General features: G+C 39.2%; 2 protein-coding genes and 1 long non-coding RNA gene across 4 annotated transcripts; 2 read left to right on the top strand and 1 right to left on the bottom strand.

The window, feature by feature from the left end:
• Positions 1-3,841: 3,841 nt before the first annotated feature.
• On the top strand, positions 3,842-8,035 carry LOC133729680 (COP1-interacting protein 7). 2 transcript variants are annotated; one of them, XM_062157246.1, is made up of 9 exons: positions 3,842-4,020; positions 4,102-4,278; positions 4,399-4,496; positions 4,829-4,884; positions 4,974-5,023; positions 5,106-5,258; positions 5,388-5,641; positions 5,843-7,437; positions 7,546-8,035. In XM_062157246.1, the coding sequence occupies exons 1-9, from the start codon at positions 3,971-3,973 to the stop codon at positions 7,738-7,740; spliced, it is 2,628 nt and encodes an 875-aa protein (XP_062013230.1). In that variant the 5' UTR covers positions 3,842-3,970; the 3' UTR covers positions 7,741-8,035. The 2 variants fall into 2 exon arrangements, with proteins under 2 accessions (XP_062013230.1, XP_062013229.1); XM_062157245.1 differs by having other exon boundaries at positions 3,843-4,020; positions 4,971-5,023.
• Positions 8,036-12,728: 4,693 nt separating this feature from the next.
• On the bottom strand, positions 12,729-17,628 carry LOC133729679 (uncharacterized). Its single transcript, XR_009856456.1, has 3 exons — positions 17,486-17,628; positions 13,529-13,875; positions 12,729-13,312 (listed from the first exon to the last, which is right to left on the bottom strand). It is a non-coding gene; the product is annotated as an uncharacterized LOC133729679 (long non-coding RNA).
• Positions 13,661-17,479, top strand: LOC133729678 (uncharacterized protein At4g04980-like). The gene is made up of 7 exons (XM_062157244.1): positions 13,661-13,931; positions 14,038-14,164; positions 14,311-15,850; positions 15,949-16,114; positions 16,198-16,362; positions 16,456-16,608; positions 16,727-17,479. The coding sequence occupies exons 1-7, from the start codon at positions 13,842-13,844 to the stop codon at positions 16,934-16,936; spliced, it is 2,451 nt and encodes an 816-aa protein (XP_062013228.1). The 5' UTR covers positions 13,661-13,841; the 3' UTR covers positions 16,937-17,479.
• Positions 17,629-23,310: the final 5,682 nt, after the last annotated feature.

The following is a 23,310-nucleotide window of genomic DNA, read 5'->3' as shown; positions in this document are numbered from 1 at the left end:
CTGGAAGAAAAGAATATGTCAAAGCTTTCAGTGCCGGGCTTTCTTTAATTCCATGATCCATGATGCGTACTTTAACTGGTTCTGGGAAAGTGCTCTGCAACAGGTTAGAACCAACAATTAGTTATACGTAATATATGTATCGCGATTGTAGTTGCTAGCTTGCTTGTGTCTGATCTATTCTATTGATGAAAAGGCTCACCCAACCAGATAAGCCTCACTCAACCACACTTCTACAAGGAAATTGGAGTGACTAGTCATAATAATGTGATCGAAAATGTCAATGATCCGAGCTAAGAGTGTCACTTAGATATCTCATGTTTTTCTCTCTCTTAATTTGTGATTGAAAACGACACGTATATTTAATAAAAATTCGAAGGTAAATAGAGTTTAAGATTTAATATTGTGTTCACGTTTCTTCTTAGTACTGTACCTCCATATTTAGAGTAGTCAGATATCAACGATTTACTCGAATCTTAAAATTGTACATTTATCTAGTAATAGCTTGCAACTCGCGAGGAAATGTATAATGCATTTTTCATGCCACATACGTTTTTACAATAAGTTTCAAAGATAGTACTATTTGTATTCCCTCTAATTTCATAAATCAAGCTCTCTTAACCATGCATCAATAAACTACATAAAAATGGTTGGCTTCTTATCTTGATTTTGATACTAATAAAGCATGGACTGGAATTAAACCCCAAGTCCAATCTTCACTCTAAGTTGATGTTATTTGGGTTCTCACCCTATTATAATTCATGGAAAGTTTAATATAATCACGGGAGGAAAAGGCTAACTAAGGTGAGCCTTTCTACCCACCAATCTACCATCACATGTAAGTGCAAGTGCGTAACAAGAAGCTTCTTATCTCAGACTCCAGGCTCGGACACTTTTGGAACAGAATCTTTTGTATCAATTCTGTTCCAATAGATTTTTTTTGTTAAGGCCCTCTTTGATAGTTGTATGAAAAAGGCTAATCTGATCGACAATTCTTATTTAAAAATAACATAATTACAGTAACATAACAAGGAGTTGTTATTGGCATTTTCTGGTGCCAATATTGTTACTATTCCAAACACCAACAAATGTGGCAAAGTTCAAATTTACTTACAAGAGCATTGTCACAATTCAGCGAAAATAACAAGAAATGATACAACAGTGCGGTGGCTTTCCATAGAAAATTGAAATATCAAATGGAATATTTTTTATGAATATTTTTTTTTTTTGCATTATTTGACTATGGAAAATTGTTAAAACAAATCGGGTTAGTGTTTTCAAGTTCTGTCAATTTAAAAAATAGTTAAAGATCATAATATGAGAATGAATAATTTTTTGTGAGAAAATAAAAACATGAGAATTTTGTCAAAAAAGTGTGTGCTATCACACGATTTTGATCAAAGTGACAATTGTAAGAATAAAAAAAAGGGCAACCAAAACATAAAATTTTGACAAAAAATAAAAAAACGTGTCCTATATGTTTGGCTCCAATTTTGTTGCAGCTGGTCAACAGTCTCTTTTCTTGAGCGGGCGTGCCAGCACCGTTCGGGTGCGGTCGTCGGGGGTGTCCCTTGACCTGACTTCTGTCGAGCGATTGTAGACGAGGAGAGCACCAACCTCGTCGTGGGATTCTTTGTGCCTCGTGGTGAGGACTTTGCTGAAGTTTCTTCTTGTTCACAAGTCGATACTCAATATTGCAGATTGAGCAGAGCGAAATCACCGGGAAGTATTGAGATCTTGCTAAAGCGTGACTTTAGCTTGGCTGGGTTGCTAGGGCGTTACCCTTGCTTGGCTGGTTCTGTAACCGTTGTGGTCGCGGCACTACCGTCGGCTCCCGAGGAGACTAGGACCGAAGCACGTTGACAGAGGGTTTGGCGGCACTGAAAGTCGGCTTCTGAGAAGACTAGGACTAGGAGTGTGATCATCGGTAAGAGAAAGAGAAGGAGAGGAGTTGCTCTAGAGAGAACTTAGATCATCTTAGAGATGTTTTGATGTTGTGTTGTGTTTTTGTCGGTGTTTGGTCGTGGTACTACAATCGGCTCTCGAGGAGACTAGGACCGAAGTACGTTGACAGAGGGTTTAGTGGCACTGAAAGTCGGCTTCTGAGAAGACTAGGACTAGGAGTGTGATCACCGGTAAGAGAAAGAGAAGGAGAGGAGTTGCTCTTAGAGAGGTTTGCTCTAGAGAGAACTTAGATCATCTTAGAGATGTTGTTGTTGTATGTGAATGGGTGTTTGTGTTGTGAATGTGTGTTTTAGAATGAGAGGAGAAGGTCTTTATATAGGGAAGAAAAAGAAGAGTGAAATGATGAGTGGAAGAAAAATAATGAAAGTGGAGTATGAAAGTGATTTGTAAAATATGGAAAAGATAGAGAAATGATGAAATGAAAGCAAGGCATGAAGGTGCAAAAACATGGAAGTGATGATGATCTATTAAAGAGATTGTAGTAGAAAAATATATCCAAGGAAAAAAAGAAAAGCATCTAGCTTTCTTCATGTGGGTAGGAAACATGAACATGTGAATATTGAGCTGGTTTTAGGTCAGTTTCTGCCCCTTTATTCCTTCAATTATTTCTCCAACAAGCCTTCAGAATGAGCCTTCGACTTCTTCATAAAAAATGTTCCACTATGAGTGTAGATCATCCTGACAAATTTTCAGAGCTTTATTCCATGCGGTTGGGCTGGAAATGCTGCTGGACCTCTTACAGGTCCAGTTTTCCAGTTTTGCTTCTGTAGAAAATTGGACTGATTGTTTGAAGGCCTTCCACTCAAAAAAATCTCTGGCACTCTTCATAAGAAATGATCCTTGGGCTGTCTAGAATGGATCTGCAGAGTTTCAGATCATTTCAAGTTCATTTGGTCAGTCTGCCGCCCCTCTTTCCTTGTTTAGCTCGGTTTCTCCTAGCCGAAGTAGGAAAATGTGCTAAAGTTGACTTTTCATGTTTCCATGCTTCCATAGTAGGCTTTATTTAGCCTCTAAATATATATTTCGAACTTGTCGACAATATATAGCTTGAGCCACTGACATTGGCTCAATTTCTCCAATACACGCCTTGTCAGGCCAAAATGTTCATTTTGGGTCCAAACACTATAACACACAAATCTTGATAAAAATAATAATTTTAAAATTCTTTGTAAATCTCTGGCCAAGAATAAAGGTATACTTTATGATCCCAAGAATCCAACATTAGATCAAAAGTATGATCTATCCATGTGTTCTATACTTTCTCTATGGTTAAAAACCTAGTTAGTAATTTTTCATATTATACGTGAATAAAACACGTATTTATATTTTTTTCAAAAATCGTATTTACGTTTTTTTTAAAAATACTTCAATACTTCAAAAATATGAAGTACTGAAGTATTTTTGAAAGGGACTCGTTAAATTTCCCATACTTTTGAAGCCAAAAGTATTATACACCATTTTTAAGTTTTTTTTCCGTATTTTACACATATTATTGAACAAAAATTAATATAAATTAATATTTTTAATTATTTAATTAATTAAAAATATTTTGCCGAACTTTTCAACGAACTATTTGATAAAATGTCCGAATAATATACGTACGTATTTTTCGCATACTATACACGTTCCGTTTTTTACTAATTATGGTTACAAAAATGGAAATTTTACCAAAGAAAATAGAAAAATAAAAGAGAGAGTATGATTAACACAGTAAACCCAATGACAAGTAGTTGGATTTGAGTGGTAATGACTGACTACTAATGAGTCTATAATCCCGCCGCCTTTGTGAAGATTAGCATGTGCAAAGCTCGATCATCTCCAGCTGTCGTCTCTAAACACAGACTGTTTCTCTCTCTTTGTCTCTTCCTTTTCCAAATTCCAACTGTGGAATGTGACATCCCACGTTCCCCAACATGACACACCCTACTTTCCTCCATCACTTAACACTTTGACATCAGTCTCTCTCTCTCTCTCTCTCTCTCCTCCCTTTCACTCTTTGCTTTGATCTATGGCTCAACTCGATCATGCCTCGTTTCAACTCACTCCGACTCGAACCAGGTACTTACTAGTTCACTCACTCTCTTTCTTTGATCCATTGGTTTTGACTCTAGCTAATTATATGATCTAATATGTGTGAAGGTGTGACTTGGTGATCTTCTATGGAGGCAAATCAGAGAAGCTGGCATCTGGGTTGTTCCAACCCTTTGTTTCTCACCTCAAATCTCTGAAAGATGAGATTTCTAGAGGTGGGTATTCCATTACTCTTCGCCCACCTACTAGAGATGCTCACTGGTTCACCAAACCCACATTTCAAAGGTACCCTCTTTCTTGTTTAGACTTCCAAGATTGTTGATTTGTGACATTTCCCCAATGATTTGATGACCCTTTAGCGTAATTGGATCAATGATGATTGGTATTGGATTGGTTGTGTTGTAGATTTGTGAGGTTTGTTAGCACTCCAGCAGTTTTGGAGAGGTTTGTCAGTATTGAAAAGGAGATTTTGCAGATTGAGAGTTCTGTACAACTAGAGGAAGGTTTGTCAATTTTTCTTTTGTAGTGGTTTATGAGCTATATGGGTTTTGTTGTTGTTTGCTGTATTTGGTTGATTAGTAAATGGGGGAATAATTATAAAGGAAAATCAATTCTGGGAATCAATCAATTGGTTGAAATGTCATTCTCTCCTGGTGACTTAGAACACTGTATTTTTTTTCTTTGAACATGTCAGAACAGTGTATGTAAGTGTATAAAACTTATGAAAGGTTTATCAATCAATAAGGAGTCTTGTATAGTGGGAAAATGCCACAATTTGGATCAGTGAAGGACTTTAATTTTGCGATTGATTCCCTAATTGACTTTGGTTTATCAGGAAATGTATCTGCCAATGGTGGTACAAGAAGATCAGCTGATTCTTTAAGTTTAAAGGTAGTGACTTTAAGTTCAAGTTTGTGGTTTTAAGTTCAGAACAGATTTTATTTCTGTGAAACTGATTACTTTGTGTTTGTTTCCAGAAGAAAGGTGAACATGAAGAAGCAGTGGATGCCGCAGAGAACGAAAACTCCAAGTAATTATATCTTTTTGATGCTTACAATTGTACTGAATACATTATTCATGTTATTAATTTATTCAGTTTTTGTAATGTTCAGGGTTCACCTTCAACGCCTTCTGGGAACTCGTTTAGCATTGCTTCGGAAAGAGCAAGCGATGGCTTATGCTCGTGGGCTTGTTGCTGGATTTGAAATACACAATCTTGACGCCCTCATTATGTTTGCAGATGCATTTGGAGCTTCACGTTTAAGGTATGAAGTGGTTACTGGTACCAACTGGTCTACTATTCACTTACATTTAAGTTTGGTGTTCATTGTACTTTCCATTAATGTTGAGCATGCAAGAGTCTTCTAAGATCAAGTATTTGTTATATATTGTAGGGAAGCATGCATCAATTTCAGGGAATTACACAAGAAAAAGCATACAGATGGTTTATGGAGAGAGGAACTAGCAGCTATGGCAGCCTGTTCTTCATCAGAATTGCAATTACCCGGAGTATCTGGAATTGTAATGGCAAATGAAACAGATGTGCCTAATCAAAATATCATGCTGAATCTTCTCAATGGTGGTCTCACTAATAATTCCTCAAAATCTGGCTCAACTCCTAGTCATGCAAGTCTAGACGGCAAAACAGGTATTAGTTATTGTCTATATGCTCCTTGCTTCATACATATTTTACATGCACGAATGTATAGGCCTTCTATAGAATATACTTTTTTTTGACAATGGCCTACTATATGTATGTACCACATAGTTATAAGGAAAGATGTATCTGTACTATCTGTTTTCAACAAATGAATTAGCATTTTGTTGATGTAAATGATGATCTTTGCAGATAATATAATGCCTGCATCAGATCAAGTGCCAATGCCGTTTCCAAACCAGAATCCTCAATACTTTTATGGTATGCCTCCATACCATGGATATCCGTTCCCTAATATGCAGTCTTTTCCTCCACACTATCCAAGCAACATGCAATGGTCTCCTAGCATGGATGAAGCAAGCTATGGTAAGCAATTCGATTATCGGAGGACTCAGAGGTCATCTTCAAGAAGCAAAAAGAACTATCCAAATAGAAAAGAATCTGAGTATTCAGAGGAAGGAAAACAAACTGATTCAAGTGACTCTACTTATACAAGTGATGATGATTCAGATACACAGCAGGAGAAAAGGCATTCTTCCTCAGAGAATTTGACCAAAAAGAAGTTTAAGAAGAAATCCTCCAGGAAAGTGGTTATTCAAAATATTAACTACATCACTCCTAAGAGGAAAGATGGGAATAAAGGTGGAGTTTCTGATGAATCGCTTTCAGATGAGGGGGTTGATGATGGAGATTCCGATAAACAAAAGTTTAAGAAAGCAGAAGAATTACTGATGGCATTACATGAATCAAACTCACACGAAGGAGATGTCGAGGACAGCCGGTGTATTTTGAATGGATCAGATAATGTTAATTCTGTGGCCACTAATGGTTTTGGAGATGAACATTTTATAATGAGTAGCTCTAATGGTCGAAATTCGTTAGGATCTAGGCCAACTGTGGAGCTTGGATTTGAGGAACATCTAAAGAAACCGACAGCTTCACCTGCAGCTGATCCTCTGGTTATGATAGAGAGGAACGGAAGAAATGAAGACATGGTCAAGTTGGAAAATTTTCGGAATGAAGTAAATTTCCGTTCAGGTATTGAGAGAAAGGATGGCGCAGATGAGGAGAAATTGTTTTTGCAGAGATCAGAAGAACAAGGAACTGGCAATGGGTATGGCTTTTCTACAGCTGCTGCTGTGTCTACTATAAGAAAGAGTTGGAGAGGAGAAGATTGGTTTAGCGCCAATAACTCGGTAAATGCAGAAAATCAGATGGTGAAGCCAACAGTTTTTGATGGTGATTGCATTTTTACACCGGAAAAAACCAATCAAGCAAACAAAAAAGGCATGTGCATAGATGATTCCTTCTTTATACAGTCTCGATCAGCAGTTGAGAATACATATGAATCTCCGTGGAAAACAGAAGATGCTGATCTAAGTTTGGCTGAGCAAAAGGAAAACGGCAATTTAGATACTCCGCAAGATAAGCATGGACTATCTAAAATTGCTGAGCCAGATGATCTTTACATGGTTCTTGAAAGGGACTCCAAGTTGGAGTCCAATGGAATTTCTTGGCCTGTGGACTATGCAGCAGATATTGCATTTCAAGAGGCCAACAGAAGATGTTCTGGTGTTGTGGAAACACCTGATGATGTGGATAAGAAGCCTGCTTCTAATGGTACAGATGCCAATTTGAAGAAGATCAATAAAGTTCCTGGAACAAAAGATCGAGACGCAAGGTCTAGTGGTTTACGGAAACCTGTTGGGAGCAACAGGTTTGATATCAAAAGCAAAAAACCATCTCCTGCAAGTAGGCCTATAGTACACAAGAGCAAACAGGAGAGGGTAAGTATTGAGAGTACACGACATTATTGTGAAGTTGTTCTATCTTCTTTATACATTTGAATTATTCTTTTTCTGTTCTTGAATCTGATGAGATATGCTCGTAAACAGGAAGAAGAAATTCGGAAAAAGATGGAGGAAATGGCGATGGAACGACAGAAGAGAATTGCAGAGAAAACTGCAGCAGGTGGCTTTGCTCCAGCAGCAGCAAGAAGGGTTTCATTAGACAGTAAGACAGCAAAGGGCTTCATTAAGAATGACAGGAGTAAACTACAATCTACCAAGAGAACTTCTCTACCTCTGTAAATGGAATAATGGATAAAAAGTAAACAGCATTTGGGCCATGCTTGACACACATCCACAAGTACAGTCCTATATAGATGAGGGGTGATCTGGATGACCAGTTGTGCCTAGGAATTTCTTTCAACTTCATTTACAGATTTGTTCATAGTTTTAATGTCCCACTTTATACGGACTACAAGGACAAATGTTTGTCCGCTGGAAATTTTTTATTTTTTATTTTTTTTTATCGAGGAGGAAAATAAGTAATTCATATAAACTATTCAAACATGTGAATATATTTCTGGGTAAATTATTATTATTTTTTTGTGTATAGGAGGATTCTGATGACGAATTCTTCGTCTTTCCCTTTTTTGTTTATATGTTGCAAACCTTATGGCCCTGCCTATATTGGATGAATTTAAAATCCTCATTGTCTCTTTAAAAAAAGTGAAAATGCTTGAGACACTAAAAAATTATACCAAATATCAATACCAAATGGCATGGCAAGTGCCATATAATCATTTTAGACGTAATAATTTTCAGCAATATATTCCCCTCTTGAAATTTTATCATTAGCAAAAAAATATTAATATATCATTTATAAAGAAATTAATAATGATTTCAACAGCAGCAAAAGTATTGACCCCTAACTGAAAAAAAAAAATTAATAATAAAATAAAAGAATTGGCCGCTAGCCTCCTCTCCGGTCGTGTTCTTCCAAGCTACTTCCATGGCTTGCCATGGATGTGGCTTGTAGACTTTTATTGACAAAAAAAATTGTAGATCTGAATCACACCACATACACTTTTTTTTTTTTTTTTTTTTTGGAGAGAGAGTACTTTTATTACTTAAAACCAAAGATTGCATAACTGGGGAATGACCTATACATGAAACAACTGCTATAGTTTTTCAGTTTCAATAGAAGCTATGATTTGAAGGATATGAATGAACATGTATAGAATAATAACAAGAACCGACCACAATCCCAAATCATCTACCGTACTTATATATATCTTCCTCCTCCATACCAACTACAACAACACACATGATGAAAGAAGATGATGGAAATTCATATAGCTAGTAGCTGGAATACAATCCCAGCAATCTGAAAAATTCTCTTCCTGCATGCCCCGAGTTATGGGATCAAGTTTTAGGGTTTCTTCTTCTTCTTATTATTATTAATATAATATTACTATTTTAAAAGTTATTGTTAAAAGAATTTAGTCTCTTTTGAGAGAAATATGTTGGAAATTAAATTCCACAAAATCAATGATGTGACATATGCCACATCATATGGAATCTAATTTTGGTATAAAAATTTGGGATCTCTAGCATCGCTCTAAAAAAGTCATTGACCCAAAAGCACTCAAATAAGCAAAAATTATCTCACTTACTCCAGCAACAGATTTTTATTATTGGGTCCTTGCCCAAAAGCACCAAAATGAGCCAAACTTTTCCCACTTACCCCAGCAACAGATTTTTATTCTCACTAACCCAATTCAGAGTATAATGACAAATATACCCTCAGTCTAATTAAACAACTTCATTTTATGCCATTCTCTCATCTCTCTCTCTCCAGCACAGCACGATTCTCTCTCTCTCTCTCTCTCTCCATAATCACGTACATATCACCGACCACCTTCACCGGAGAAAGTTTCACGGTGACATGGAGATCTATTCTTCCCGGACGGCGACTAATTCAACCGCGGAGGCGACGCAGAAGACCCATGGCTCTACACTGTTCGACGCCGTCTGATTTGGACCGGAGGATTTGCAGAACGGTGGCAGGGATCTGTCCGACTCGAGACATCGTTGAGGAGGTCATCACCGGCTTCGATGAGATCGATCTCCACCGCTCGACCCGAAGACCCGATCCAGCGAGGGCCTCAGCTCCGTTTTGCAGAACCACCAGCCGCCGTCATTTCAGCCTCGGGCTCCGGCGAGTTCAGATTTGTTTCAGTGACCGGCCAAATCGAATTCGATTTAGGCTTCGTCTCCAATTCGATCCTTTCAGCGCTAGAGGAGGAGTCGTGGACGAACGTCCGGTGCTTTAGAAGGTGAGGCCGAAACGAAGAGTATGGTTTTCGATAGACTGGGGGATTTGGTGCAGCAAGAAGAGAGGGTTCCGGTCAATTGGGGAAGAAGAAGATTGGGTGCCCAATCAGTTTTTTTTTTTTTTTTTTTTTTTTTAAGTAACGGGACAGTGAAAGAAAAAAAAATTTTGAATGTCTATTGGGGGACAATAGACGACTATTGGGGGGCAATAGACGTCTATTGCGGGGCAATAGATGTTTTAAATTGATGTAATTTTTTTTTTTTTTTCGTTAATTAAAGTTTTATTTGTCTAATTTTAGGAAGATTAATTTTCATTCCGGCAAACGAAAGTTCTATTGGGGGGCAATAGACGTCTATTGGGGGGCAATACATGGCTGATAGTCGTCTATTGGGGGGCAATACATGGCTGATAGTCGTCTATTGGCCCCCAATAGACGTCTATTAGGGGGCAATAGACGTCTATTGCCCCTCTATTAGGGGGCAATAGATGTCTATTGGGGGCAAAAAAAACTTTCCGGTGAGATTTTCAACAAATTCCGGTGGGCGGCAGCCGGTGACCGGATTCCGGCGAAAGTTGGCCGGAATCCGGCGACCGGTGACCGGATTCCGGCGAAAGTTGGCCGGATTCCGGCGACCGGTGACCGGATTCCGGCGGCCGGTGACGGGCTCCGGCGAAGTTTCCTATAGTTTCTCTCTCTTCTATTTTCTCTCTCTCTCTTCTATTTTCTCTCTCTCTCTTTCTCTCTAAGTAAATAAGGGTAAAATGGTATTAAAAAAAAATTAAAAACAAAAAAAAAATCTTAATGGGGTATTAGGGAAGACTCCCTTAGAGTGTATTGGGTAAGAGAGAATTAAAAAAACTCAATGGGGTTAGTGGGAAAAAAATCCCTAGAAATGGGGTAAATGGACAAAAACCCTTTATTATTTCTAACTCAATTTCAAATAAAATGACAACTTTACCCTTAACCTAATTAATAAACTACATTTTATGCCACTCACCATCAATCTCTCTCCTCTCTCTCTCTCATCACCGTGACTTCTTTTTTTTTTTTTTTTTTTTTTTTTTTTTTTTTTTTAACCCTACCCCACCCCACCCTTACATATGGGGGGTCGAATCGATGACATTTACAATGTTGGAATTATAACTTACTAACAGGTCACAGCTCACCAACCTCACTTCTCTCTCTTTCTCTCTGCGAATCACCGGCGACTTTTCTCTCTCTATCCGATCTGAATAGCTGCAGACTGGGAATCATCGTGAGCTCTCTCTCTCTCCCCCCTCTCTCTTTCTCTCTGCGAATCACCAGGACTTTTCTCTCTCTCTGATCTAAACAACCGCAGACACCTTGGTTCACAATCTGAAAGAAGCCCCACTCCCAACAAGCCTCCAAGATTTTAGCAAGTGTGGCGGCACGGAGACCATCGTTGCCGTCATATGATGATAGCAAGGGTTGGAAGTCAATGATGGGGATGTTGGCGTGGGTGGGGTGATCGGAGATTGGTCTTTCCGTCGGGGGTTTGATGTACCGATTGGGTTCGACGTCGTTTTCTAATAGGGACTGTACTCGGACAATAGGCTAAGGATCTTGTGGGCAATTCATAATGGCTATTTTAGTAGCTGATGCTGCTGCTTTTTTCTTCTTTTTTGGGGCAGAAGGGAAGAAAAAAGAAAAAAAAAAGTTTTATCGGGGGCAATAAAATGTCTATTAGGGGGCAATACAGGTCTGTTAAAGGTCTATTGGGGGTAGTAAACGTCTATTAGGGGCAATAAATGTTTTGAATTGATGTAATCTCCTCGTTTTTTTCCTTAATCAAAGTTTTATTTGTCTAATTTTAGGGAAATTACTTTCCATTCCGACGACCGAAAGGTCTATTGGGGGGGGGGCAATAAACCTCTCCGGCCCCATATGAGATCTCCGACAACCTCTTTGGAGACTTCCAGCGAGGATTCATAAACCTCTATTGCCCCCCAATAAAGTTCTATTTGGGGGCAGTAAACATTTCCGACGACCTTTTTAGGGACCTCCGGTGAGGTTTTCAGAGAAGTCTGGTAGGCGGCGGTCAGTGACCGGATTCTAGCGGCCTGTGACGGGACTCCGGTGAAGTCTTCTATGGCTTCTATCTCTTCCATTCTCTCCCCCCCCCCCCCCCCCCCCCCCATGTAACAAAGGGGTGAGGGTAAAATAGTCTCAAAAATAAACAAAAAACGAAACAAAAAAAAACTTAATTGGGTATTAGGGAAGACCTTATTAGAGTCTTTATGGAAAAGGGAGAATTAAAAAAAATTAACGAGGTAAGTGGGATAAATAACCCTAGAATTAAGGCAAATAGACAAAAACCCTTAAAAAAATAATACATTGTCCAAGCAAAGAAAATGCAACAGAATTTTGCAAAAATTGTTCTACACACCATGTCATTTAAATCCTAGCCGTCGGTGTAACCCAAACGCTACTGACTTTTGCATTTGACTAACGCCACATACATCATCAGCATCCTGTCACTGTCGGTGCATAGAATATTCTCCGAAGAATTTTGACATCTTCGTATTATAGCTCATTTGTCTCAAAATGTCTTGTTATACAATTTTTTTTTTTTGGCGAGGACCCTCAGAAATACTTCTAGCACATTCACTTACCTAGTAACTAGAACTTGTGGTTGATGTACTCTAAAGTACGGCTCAGCCCAAAATGTGGTAAAAATCAGCCTAAATTAAGTGAAATTCCAGTGTGTAAATCCGCAAATTCACTAATCCGCAACTATAATTGTTCATATGGATAATGCAGTAAAATTAGTTTAGAAAGTTCTTGTAAGAACAACCAACTCATCTTACACAAGCTTCTATATTAGCTGGCAGCCATCCAAACTCTTAATTTGTTCGTGCAATTAAGGAATGCACTACTTTAGCTAAGTAAACAGGTAATCAATTAAGATTATCATACCTAAAAAAGACAAGAGATAAAAAAAAAAAAAAGAGAGATAAAAATTACCTTAACAAATTTACTGTCAACCGCAGGATGAGGATGATCCTCCCTAATAAAAGCCATTTGGTGATTCACTTTCACCTTGGCTTGTCTCTTCAAGAGAAAGTTCCAAAGCAAAACGCCAGAACCGGTTGTACATTAAACCCTGTACATTCAAACCCTAAACCCAATTGAGTGCCTAGCACGTAAACATTGGTATTACACCTTTTTATTTATCATTCTTTTGTTGAATTTTGGACCTTGGATTCAGTCCTGTTTGAACAATTCTCCAGCTTGCTCATCATTCTGGTAAAACAGAACTTTGAGTTCCTTTTCAAAACAAACTTAAGACTTAAGGGTGTTTGACCAGTAATGCCAAACACCCACCTGTTTGATCATTCAAAAACATTCTTAACGTTGTCGTCGTCCTCATCTAGTACAACTCATTGCAAGTTCAAGCCATGACCATGAGCTGCTTTGGTCCATTGTTTCGTTGGAAGCCTCCTTCTCGACGCAAGGTACGTATGATCTTTGACTTGGACGACATACGCTTCTTTCTTCTCAAAAATATATTGTTGAACCTGCAAAGAGAACCAAAGACATACTACTCAATATGAGAAAAGGAAGACCCTGTTTATGTCAAGTTTTGTTGCATTTAGCTATTCATCATTTCCATGAAAACAATAACAGGGTTATGATTATGGTTAGAAAGGTCTATAGCAGGAAATGTTTGGTAAAAGGTCTCGAGTAGCAATAATGTTTAGACTAGCAAATTGTTCGATATGTAAAAGAGTTACCTTTGGTTGCAGGGAACGAAAGGCTCTAACCGTCCCAAGAGTCTTCCCTCGAAACAGAATGTCACCAGAAGCACACCAGCAGACGACTCTTATGGAGTTGCAGGAAATTCTGCTCTGACGATGGCGCTTAGGAAGAAGATCGTGACCTTCAGGGATGTCATGGACCTGCCAACATGTAATGCTTCTTCACCCATAAATCAGGTATCTATATAATTCCCTTTCATCGGAATTTTGTGGTTAGACGTTGCACAAGCTCCTTTATGCATTATGCAATTTTCATAATCTCCCTGCAATTTTCTGCTTGCAGCTGGTGATGGGGTTGATGCTTGATCTCCAAAAGCTCTACCCTGAAATTGTACGTCGTAGTCAATTATCAGAAATGAAGGGAGCATCTACAGAAGAGGTAAAACTTAATTTTCAAAACCAAGAATTTGCTTAGTACCATTCAATATATACAACCATACATTCTCAAAGATTACTAGGCTGATGCACATAAAATCTTTGTGAAGATCCTGGCCTCCTTCTGCAATGCACTGAAATCTATTGCAGATTCATGGATGACAAACCATGACAGGTTGGACAAACTGAGATATGATATGCCATCATTCAAAGAGAATGCCAATTGGGACCAACACGGTATGTCATAATTTTTATCCTACGATTAATTACTATACAAAGCAGGAAACTCCAATCAGCCATAACGCTTTGATATCATAAAATATCTCACCCAAATATGCTAAAAAATCTCTCAGATTCTTAACAGCAACTCTATATTATTGCAGTTGGAACCGTGTTGGCAACACTTGAGTGCTTGATTAAGATGGCAAGGGACAAGTTTGATATGATGGACGAGGATGAGCAGAAGAGCAACTGCAGCCCTCGCGGTAACTCATTTGGGAGATTCTTAGGCGACACCGATTCAGAGAGTTACACCTCTAGCTGCCCTTCTCCAATCACACCATCCTCTGTCCTTCCTGAGGTGATAGATAGTGGTTCCCCCAAATCTCAAAGGAGATCGAAAGCTTCTTCCAGATCACCCGTTCTCTTGACTTTAAGAGTGCAGGCAGTGGGGAAACTCAACCCAATTGATGTTAAGCATTTGTCTCTTCACTTATCAAATGAAGGAGCCTCTGATAAAAGTAACAAATTGGTTGATGAACCATCAAGAGAGACAGTGGAAAGCAGCTCCGAGAAGTCATCAGAGGAAGAAAACAGATGTAGCAGCACAAGAGAGGACACAGCAGAGGTCCCAAATCCAAGTTTGAATGAGAATGATAGCAGAACTGTTATAATAGACAACAGAAACTGTGATGATGTTGGCATTTCAACCACAGCCCCTGAAACTTTGGCAGTAGATATAACAGAATTGCCTCCACCCTCACCACCACCAAACCTCACAACAACAATACCTGTAACTCCACCACCACCACCATCACTACCCACATTGCAGCCAAAGGCTGCTGCGGCGCCTCCCTCACCGCCACCACCACCAACACTGCCTGTATCACCATCACTGCCCACGTTGCAGCCAACTGTTGCAGCACTACCGCCCCCGCCCCCACCGCCACCACCAACATTAGCACCACTAAATGCAGCACCTGCTAGGCGGCCAGCACCACCTCCACCTAAGGCACTGCGATCAACAAAAGCTGCTCCACCACCATCACTACCCACATTGCAGACAAAGGCTGCTGCGACACCCCCCTCACCGCCACTACCACCAACACTGCCTGTACCGCCATCACTGCCCACGTTGCAGCCAACTGTTGCAGCACCGCCACCGCCACCACCACCACCAACATTAACACCACTAAATGCAGCACCTGCTAGGCGGTCACCGCCACCTCCTCCTAAGGTACTGGGATCAACAAAAGCTGCTCCACCACCGCCACCACCTCTGCCCATGGCACCAGGATCAACAGCAGCAGTTCCACCAACCCCACTACTGATGCCGGTTGCAACTGCATCTGCTCCACCACCCCCACCACCCTTGCTGCTTGCAAATGGAGCTGCTCCACCACCCATGGGGAGGCCTGCAAATGGAGCTGCTCCACCCCCACCTTCACCCATGGGGAGGCTGGCAAATGGAGCTGCTCCGCCCCCACCTCCTGCACTTGGTGGAAGATCCTTACTTATGAAAAAATCAAATACTAAATTGAAGAGATCATCCCAAATGGGAAGTCTGTATCGGACTCTCAAGGGGAAGGTGGAAGGGTCAAGCTTGAATGGTAAATCATCCAATGGGAGAAAGGGTGGAGCAGCTGGGAGCAGCGCAGCAGGTGGTAAAGGAATGGCTGATGCTCTAGCAGAGATGACAAAGAGGTATTTATGTTTTTCCATAGGACCCTTTCATTGAAAATTATAGTAATCTAAGTAGGAAGAAAAAATTTAAAGCAAACCATACAATTTCTGTGTCTCAGATCAGCATACTTTCAACAAATTGAAGAAGATGTTCAGAAATATTCAAAGGCTATAATAAATATGAGAACTACCCTGAGTTCTTTCCAAACAAAAGACATGAATGAGCTGTTAGAGTTCCACAAGAAAGTAGAATTCATTCTTGAAAACTTGACTGATGAGACACAGGTTAGTATAAATCATCTTCCACTTTTTTTAATTATTGTTCTTTAATCTTCATTTTCATTATCATGACATGTATGAAACTGCAGGTTTTATCAAGGTTTGAAGGATTCCCTACAAAAAAGTTAGAAACAATTAGAGCAGCAGTAGCACTCCACTCAAAGTTAAATGCAATGATCACTGAACTACACAATTGGAAAATAGAGGCTCCCCTAGGTCCGCTCCTTGACAAGATTGAACGTTATTTCACCAAGGTAAACTCAACCTCCTATACAAAGTATTTCATTTCATGTATTTTGATTAACTCTGCATTTTTCAGTGACTAACCAAAATGAAGCAACATGCAGATCAAAGGAGAAATAGATAAACTGGAGCGAACAAAGGATGAAGAAATTAAGAAATTTAAGAGTCAAAATATCCACTTTGATTTCAATATCCTCATCCGGATAAAAGAAGCAATGGTGGATGTTTCCTCAGGCTGCATGGAGCTAGCACTAAAGGTAGCTTGGTCAGAAAGTTTCACATATTTAGCTACTGTGTTTGAACATTGGAAAACTCAATAAGAATCATTAGGAAAAGTGATTAACTGACTTTGAAATGGACCTTATGTTGATGCAGGAAAGAAGAGAAGCAAAGGACAGTGGAGAGGCACAAACTATTGGAACCAAAACTGATAAAAAGCAATTAAAGATATGCATTAAAATGCTGTGGAGGGCTTTTCAGTTTGCCTTCAAGGTCTATACCTTTGCTGGTGGACACGATGATCGTGCCGACATGCTCACAAGAGAACTAGCTACTGAAATTGAGTCTGACCCCTACCAGCACTGAACCTAACATCCTTGTTCCCCATACATGATCTAATAGTACTCCTTATAACATAACCAACCAAAAACGGGAAAAAAAAAAACAGAAAAAACAGAAACTGTGGCATTTGATCAGATGCTGATCGAAGCATTTTTTGGTGTCGCAACACATTGTAAATACTTTGTGTATTGGAGTTGTGTTTTTGAATTAGGCCTTAGCTAGAACAACTTCCAGGTTAATATTATAAGAGCTGTATATCCTAGTACTTCACATTGTAAATACTCTATGTGAGATAAAGATTTTGTATTTCATATATCAGTTAATGCATGTATGATATCATTCTTGTTCCATCAAAACACAATGTTAGCTACATGACAAAAAATAATTCATCAATTCTTCAATAAATCATAAATTTATAAGAGTACCCAATCATCATGACATGACCCAATTTTGGCTACAAAGATCAAACAATGCACCAGTATCCACACCAAAAAAAAAAAACTAAGTTGTATTCATATGAGTTAAGTATTGATAAGAATGAATAAAAGGGAAGTTGTGGTTGTGAGAAGTTACCAGAGCGAGAAGACTGAAGAGGAGAACGGAGAAAGAGATCACCTCTAAGGGTTGAGCGGGCGTCTGGGTTTGATTCCGGCGGGAAGTGGGTAATTTTGGTGTCGTTTTTCCTTGGCCGTTGCCGTTTTATATGGCTTTGCCTTTTCGTTATATGGGCCTAGTTTTCTTTGGACTGAGTTGTGAGTTGAGCCTCTCTAGGACCGTCTTTGGAATTTTTTTAATTATTTATTTATTGGGTCCTTTACCCAAAGCCCCAAAATGAGCAAAAATTATCCCACTTACCCCAGCAACAGATTTTTATTCCCACTTACCCAATTTAGGAGAAAATGACCAATCTACCCTCAGTCTAATTAAATAATTACACAAATGCAACTCCTCTCTCCAATAGTCCAGATCGTGCATTCTCTCTCCTCCGATCTGAAAAACTCTCTCTCTCTCTCTCTCTCAGATCGCCTCAAGACAATTCCGGATCGTTGGTCACGCCGTCGACAGTGGACGAAGCCGGAAAATCCATGGCCACCATCTCACCTCCGCGGTCATCTTCGGTCTGCCCAAAACCTTCCACCGACGGCTCCAAATCTATGCCGGATCGGCTTTCGCGACATCGCCGAAGCTTAGCTCACTCCAGTTGCTGTGTGACGTGGACCACTGTCACTATCCCCGCCTCGATTGCGAACTCGATTCGGATTCCAGCCAGCTCCACGTCCGAGGCTCCCAGACGGATTCCGAATCGGAGACTCCTCGAATCGCAGTTCAAAGCCTCTGATTCCAACCTGCAGACGAATGCCGAGATTGGGAAGATCGGCGGCGTCGTCGTCGTTCAGGTCACTGGTTGAACTCCATGAAGAAGGCAAAGAAGCTCCGGTCCTAGCTACCTCGCCAGAGGCGAACTCGGGCCTTGATGCGAAGGAAGAAGTTAGGATTCCGGTCTGCAATTGTGGAAGAAGGGAGAAGAAAGAAGACTGGGTGCCCAGAGTAGTTTCTAGGTGTCGAAATTTTTTTTTTTTTTTTTTTTTTTTTTTTTTTTTAAGTAATGGGACAGTGGAAATAGCCGCACAAGGGGTCCTTGGGAAGAGAGTTGATGAGATGGAGGCCAGTTTCATGATGGCAGAAGGCCCAGAAGGAAAGAAAAAAGAAAAAAAAAGTTTTATTGGTGGGCAATAGACGTGTATTGCCCCCCAATAGACGTCCGATAAAAGTCTATTGGAGGGCAATACATGTCTATTGGGAGGCAATAGACGCTTTAAATTGATACAATCTCTGATTTTTTTCTTTAATCAAAGTTTTATTTGTGTAATTTTAGGAAGATTAGTTTTCATTTCGGTAACCGAAACGTTTATTGAGGGGCAATATACGTCTATTGGAGGGCAATAGATGTTTTCAATTGATGTAATCTCCTCGTTTTTTTTCTTTAATCAAAATTTTATTTGTGTAGTTTTAGGAAGATTAATTACCATTTTGTTAATCTAAACGTCTATTGGGGGGCAATAGACGTCTATTGGGGGGCAATACATGGCTGATAGTCGTCTATTGGGGGGCAATAGACGTCTATTGGGGGGCAATAGACGTCTATTGGGGGCAACAAAACTTTCCGGTGAGATTTTCAGCAAATTCCGGTGGGCGGCATCCGGCGACCGGTGACCGGAATCCGGCGAAAGTTGGCCGGAATCCGGCGGCCGGTGACCGGATACCGGCGGCCGGTGAACGGATTCCGGCGGCCGGTGACGGGCTCCGGCGAAGTCTCCTATGGTTTCTCTCTCTTCCATTTTCTCTCTCTCTCTCTCTTTAAGTAACAAATGGGTTAGGGGTAGAATGGTATTAAAAAAAAATTAAAAACAAAAAAAAAATCTTAATGGTGTATTAGGGAAGACTCTCTTAGAGTGTATTGGGTAAGAGAGAATTAAAAAAACTTAATGGGGTTAGTGGGAAAAAAATCCCTAGAAATGGGGTAAATGGACAAAAACCCTTATTTATTTTGTATATCTATGCAACATTTCATTCGGTTTTTTTTTTTTTTTTTGTGAGAATACACTTCATTCCATTCGACTCTAGCGTGCTCAGTTAGTGCTAAATCTGGACCTTGATCCCGGGGTGTCATTTTTTACGTGATTAATGTAGAGGCGTCGTAGGAAGTCATATGAACTATTTTGTTCTTTGTTTCTGCTATATATTACCAGTAATCTCATCTTCAATTACTTAAGTAGTATATTGTCTTTCATCATATTTTTAGGAGGTGATCGCTCCATATAAAATATATAGGTGATTAACATATATACACGGTGGATCAATCTTTTGCTCATTATATATATGCATAGTTAATCGCTGGCAAAAATAATACTTATGATTCTGACAAATACACTTAATTAAAGAAAATACTCATGTATGAGTCATGATATTAATCATAGTTTCTCTAGCTAGCATACTCTCGCATCATGAATTATATGACTATTAAAGCACTAGGTATGAACAAGGAATTTTTTATACAATCTCAATTTTCAATACAACCCAAGGCGCCACTCTGACGCCCAAAACCCTGAACTCTGCTTTTGCTTCTCGAACACTCTCACCATGGCAACGATCGATGATGTTGCAGCAAGCTTTGCATCGTCGCTGGCTCTCTTGGGCGACAATGTGGTGGATATCCAAGCTGCCGGGAGCCGATACCCGACGTGGTTCTCAGGCATACCTCCTTGCACGGCCTCTCACTTCGAAGCAGTTTACGGCACCGGATCTGCAGCGACATTTCAAGCGCGTATGGGTTCTCAATGCTGCATTCAAGGTCCAGGAAAGAGCGCAGAAGCGCTTTGTTATCTCGTTTGATTTGCGCAAGGATATGAACAAAGTACTACGAGGGGGACCGTGGTATTTTCAGCGTGCACTGGTCATCATTAATGAATATGATGGCTTGAAATCCCCCACTGCAATTCAGATGGATGAATTGTTCTTTTGGGTGAAAACATACCACCGGCCTTAGAGGTAAAGAACACAATTGTAAATGTTGGTTCGATTGCAGGAAGGTTCCTGGAGATGGATGACAAACTGTTCAAAGCAACAAGTGACATTAGGGTTCATGTGGTGCATCATATTGCAGCCTTTCTTCCCGACAAAAACCCTAAAGCTAGCGCTGGGGGTCATTGAAGAAATCTCTTTTTTCTTTGAGAATCTGCTTGGTCATTGTCTGGATTGCAATCTCATTTTTCATGAGAAGAGTGTGTGCCCATATGCAGGTAGAACCACTCAACTGAACTCTGATCCCAAGCTGGTCGAAAACAAGGTGGAGCTGCCTAGTTTTTTTGCAGGTTTTGCCCAATGCAATTTCACTGGAGGTGCATTTCGTTTTCAGGGCATCCAGATGCCCATCTTGCCTCCTGTTGCAAGGAATTTGCTTGGCTTTGGTTCTTCCTCCAAGCTGCGCAAACCTATAGTTCTTCGTCATACAAATCTGCAAGCATCAGGGGAAGCTGACAAGCAGCTTGCATTGGTACGAGTGCATAACAGTCTCCTTTGAAGCGAGGAAGGCCTAGTTCTCCCTTTGCCTCTCCAAAGAAACCAAAGCTCATGCTAAGGGAGCTTGCAGTCAACAGCAATGGTTCACCTACACCGACAAGGAAGGTGAAAATGCCTGCAGCCTCAATCAGGCTTTCTACCAAATCGTTGGGACTAGTAGCAACACCGGGTGGAATGCTTGTTCCTGCAGAAGTGATGCTGCCTCGGGGAGTTGTTCCAAATGACTCCACTATCAAGAAGAAAAGGGGAAGGCCATGAGGATCCAGGAACAAGAATTCTCCTAAGTCAAAGAAAGAAGTCTCTGCTGAAGATGTGCTTTCCTATCTTCACTCGGGAAAACCGGCTAGCCCTAGCTTAAAGGCAAAGGAAAGATGTAGCCTTTGCATTATGTTGCCTATTACTATGCTTAGGTTCATAGTAAATAGGCTGACTAAAATAAGTGAGCATGACATGTCGAATGAATGATCTAGCCTATGTATCACCGTGGTGTACGTGTATTTGCATAACAACTTCTTGACTATCTGTACATGCATGGTAGCAAAATGATATGTAATGGTCATTCTGACCTTACTGTATTAATGAAATCTACATAAATATTTTGTAAAAAAAGAAAGAAAGGAATTTTTGATATATACAAGCAAGAATATGTATTATGTATTGACTAGAAATGTACCTAACCAAATTAATTAGGTCCTTTTTATTCTAGCTTTAAACAAGGAAATGAACCGTATATATATACAAGAATATGTATTAGGTATTGACTGGCAGTTATAGCTGTAGCCACTATCGATGGAGACCTTTTAATATAGTTTCTGCATCTTCATCTGCCACATGACCACATGCTTATCCAGACACACATGCATATATGATGCATCTCATCGCAGCCTGCATCAAGGGTCAAGTTACTAAAGTAATTAACCATGCACTTAATATTCAGTTATATTCAGGAAGATAGGTTTATAATAGAAAATTAGAAACATATGGAAGTGTTTACAGAAACTGCAGTATAATATTACCCTTAATATTACCCACCTCAATATCTAAACCCTAAACCTTACTTTGCAGTTTTCAGAAGTGCGTGTACTGCATTGTACTAGCAGTACGTGTTTTAGATCGAGAGTAGTAATTGTACTTTAATGGGGCAAAATTGAGTTTGGCACAGAACAAAAACCTACATATATAAGGATCTCTAAGTTCCATATATGCGCGCAGCAGCAGTACGTACTTCTCCATCTAGCTAGATAGCTATCTCTTAAACATATGTAGGTAAGAAATTTGAGTATGTATCGGTAGGGTCACCATTATGCAGGAAGCTAAAGTGAGTTTAAGATCTAGCTAGCTAGTCCCGGATCTAAAATATTTTCGGCAACAGGATCTAAAAGTCTTTGAGAGCACGCTATTTTAAGGTATGTATTTCGAAATAGAATAGAATAGAATTGATCACAGTAATTGTTTCTAATTTTATATAGCTTAATTGTTTCTATGTATTTTGCCTAGACCACGTACATAACCTAATACCAAGATAATAGTCCACGTTGATCCACGATTTGAGCAATATATATTGCCTGAAAATTGGGACAGATCGATAGTATGGTTTGAAAACACCTCTGATTAGTACTAGGAAAATGATTTGTGGCCTCAATGAGGCCTAAGATTTGTGGCCTCAATCCTAGGTGTCATGCCATGTCACCTACACACATCACCTATTTGTCAAATCATGCCATGTAATTCTTGAGTAAAAAGACAATCTTATCATTCCAAAATCTAATGGCTCAAAATTATTTTGGTTTTCATCTAAAAATAAAATATATTATTTTGGTTTTTTTTTTTCTTTTTTTCGTTATATATATAATTATATATATAATTCGTCAAAAAAAAATTATATACAAATATGTGTTTGTGTGTATAAATATATATAATTCGTACAGAAAAATTTATATATATATATATATATATATATATATATATATATATATTAATGTCATAATTCTAACCCACAAAATTTTAAAAAAAATTGATTAAAAAAAAGTCAAATTTAAAATTGATTCCACAAAAATGGAAAGAAAATATATTAATATCTTAATTATAACCCATCAAATTTGATAAATTGAAGTAATATTCAACTCTTTTAATAAATGAATTTTAATAAAATTAATGGAAGATTATTAGTTTACCTTACACTAACAAGTTAATTAGACTATTAGTGTGTATTCTATGATTTCATTAATGGTAAAGGCTTGAGGGCAGCCGTACTGGCCCTTATTTAAAAAAAAAACAAGTTAATTAGAAAAGTCAAAAATTAAATTGGATCCACAAAA

Source organism: Rosa rugosa, chromosome 2, assembly GCF_958449725.1.
Source record: "Rosa rugosa chromosome 2, drRosRugo1.1, whole genome shotgun sequence".
NCBI lineage: Eukaryota > Viridiplantae > Streptophyta > Magnoliopsida > Rosales > Rosaceae > Rosa > Rosa rugosa.
Note: the sequence above shows the minus strand (reverse complement) of the source record. Positions and strands in the feature narration are given on the sequence as shown.

Coding starts and splice junctions, on each gene's coding strand:
- LOC133729680 (XM_062157245.1), top strand. CDS start 3,971: ATGGCTCAACTCGATCATGCCTCGTTTCAACTCACTCCGACTCGAACC. Junction 5,642..5,842: donor AAGTCTAGACGGCAAAACAG/GTATTAGTTATT, acceptor TGATCTTTGCAG/ATAATATAATGCCTGCATCA. Junction 7,438..7,545: donor ACAAGAGCAAACAGGAGAGG/GTAAGTATTGAG, acceptor GCTCGTAAACAG/GAAGAAGAAATTCGGAAAAA.
- LOC133729678 (XM_062157244.1), top strand. CDS start 13,842: ATGGGGTTGATGCTTGATCTCCAAAAGCTCTACCCTGAAATTGTACGT. Junction 16,115..16,197: donor ACTTGACTGATGAGACACAG/GTTAGTATAAAT, acceptor ATGAAACTGCAG/GTTTTATCAAGGTTTGAAGG. Junction 16,363..16,455: donor TTGAACGTTATTTCACCAAG/GTAAACTCAACC, acceptor AGCAACATGCAG/ATCAAAGGAGAAATAGATAA.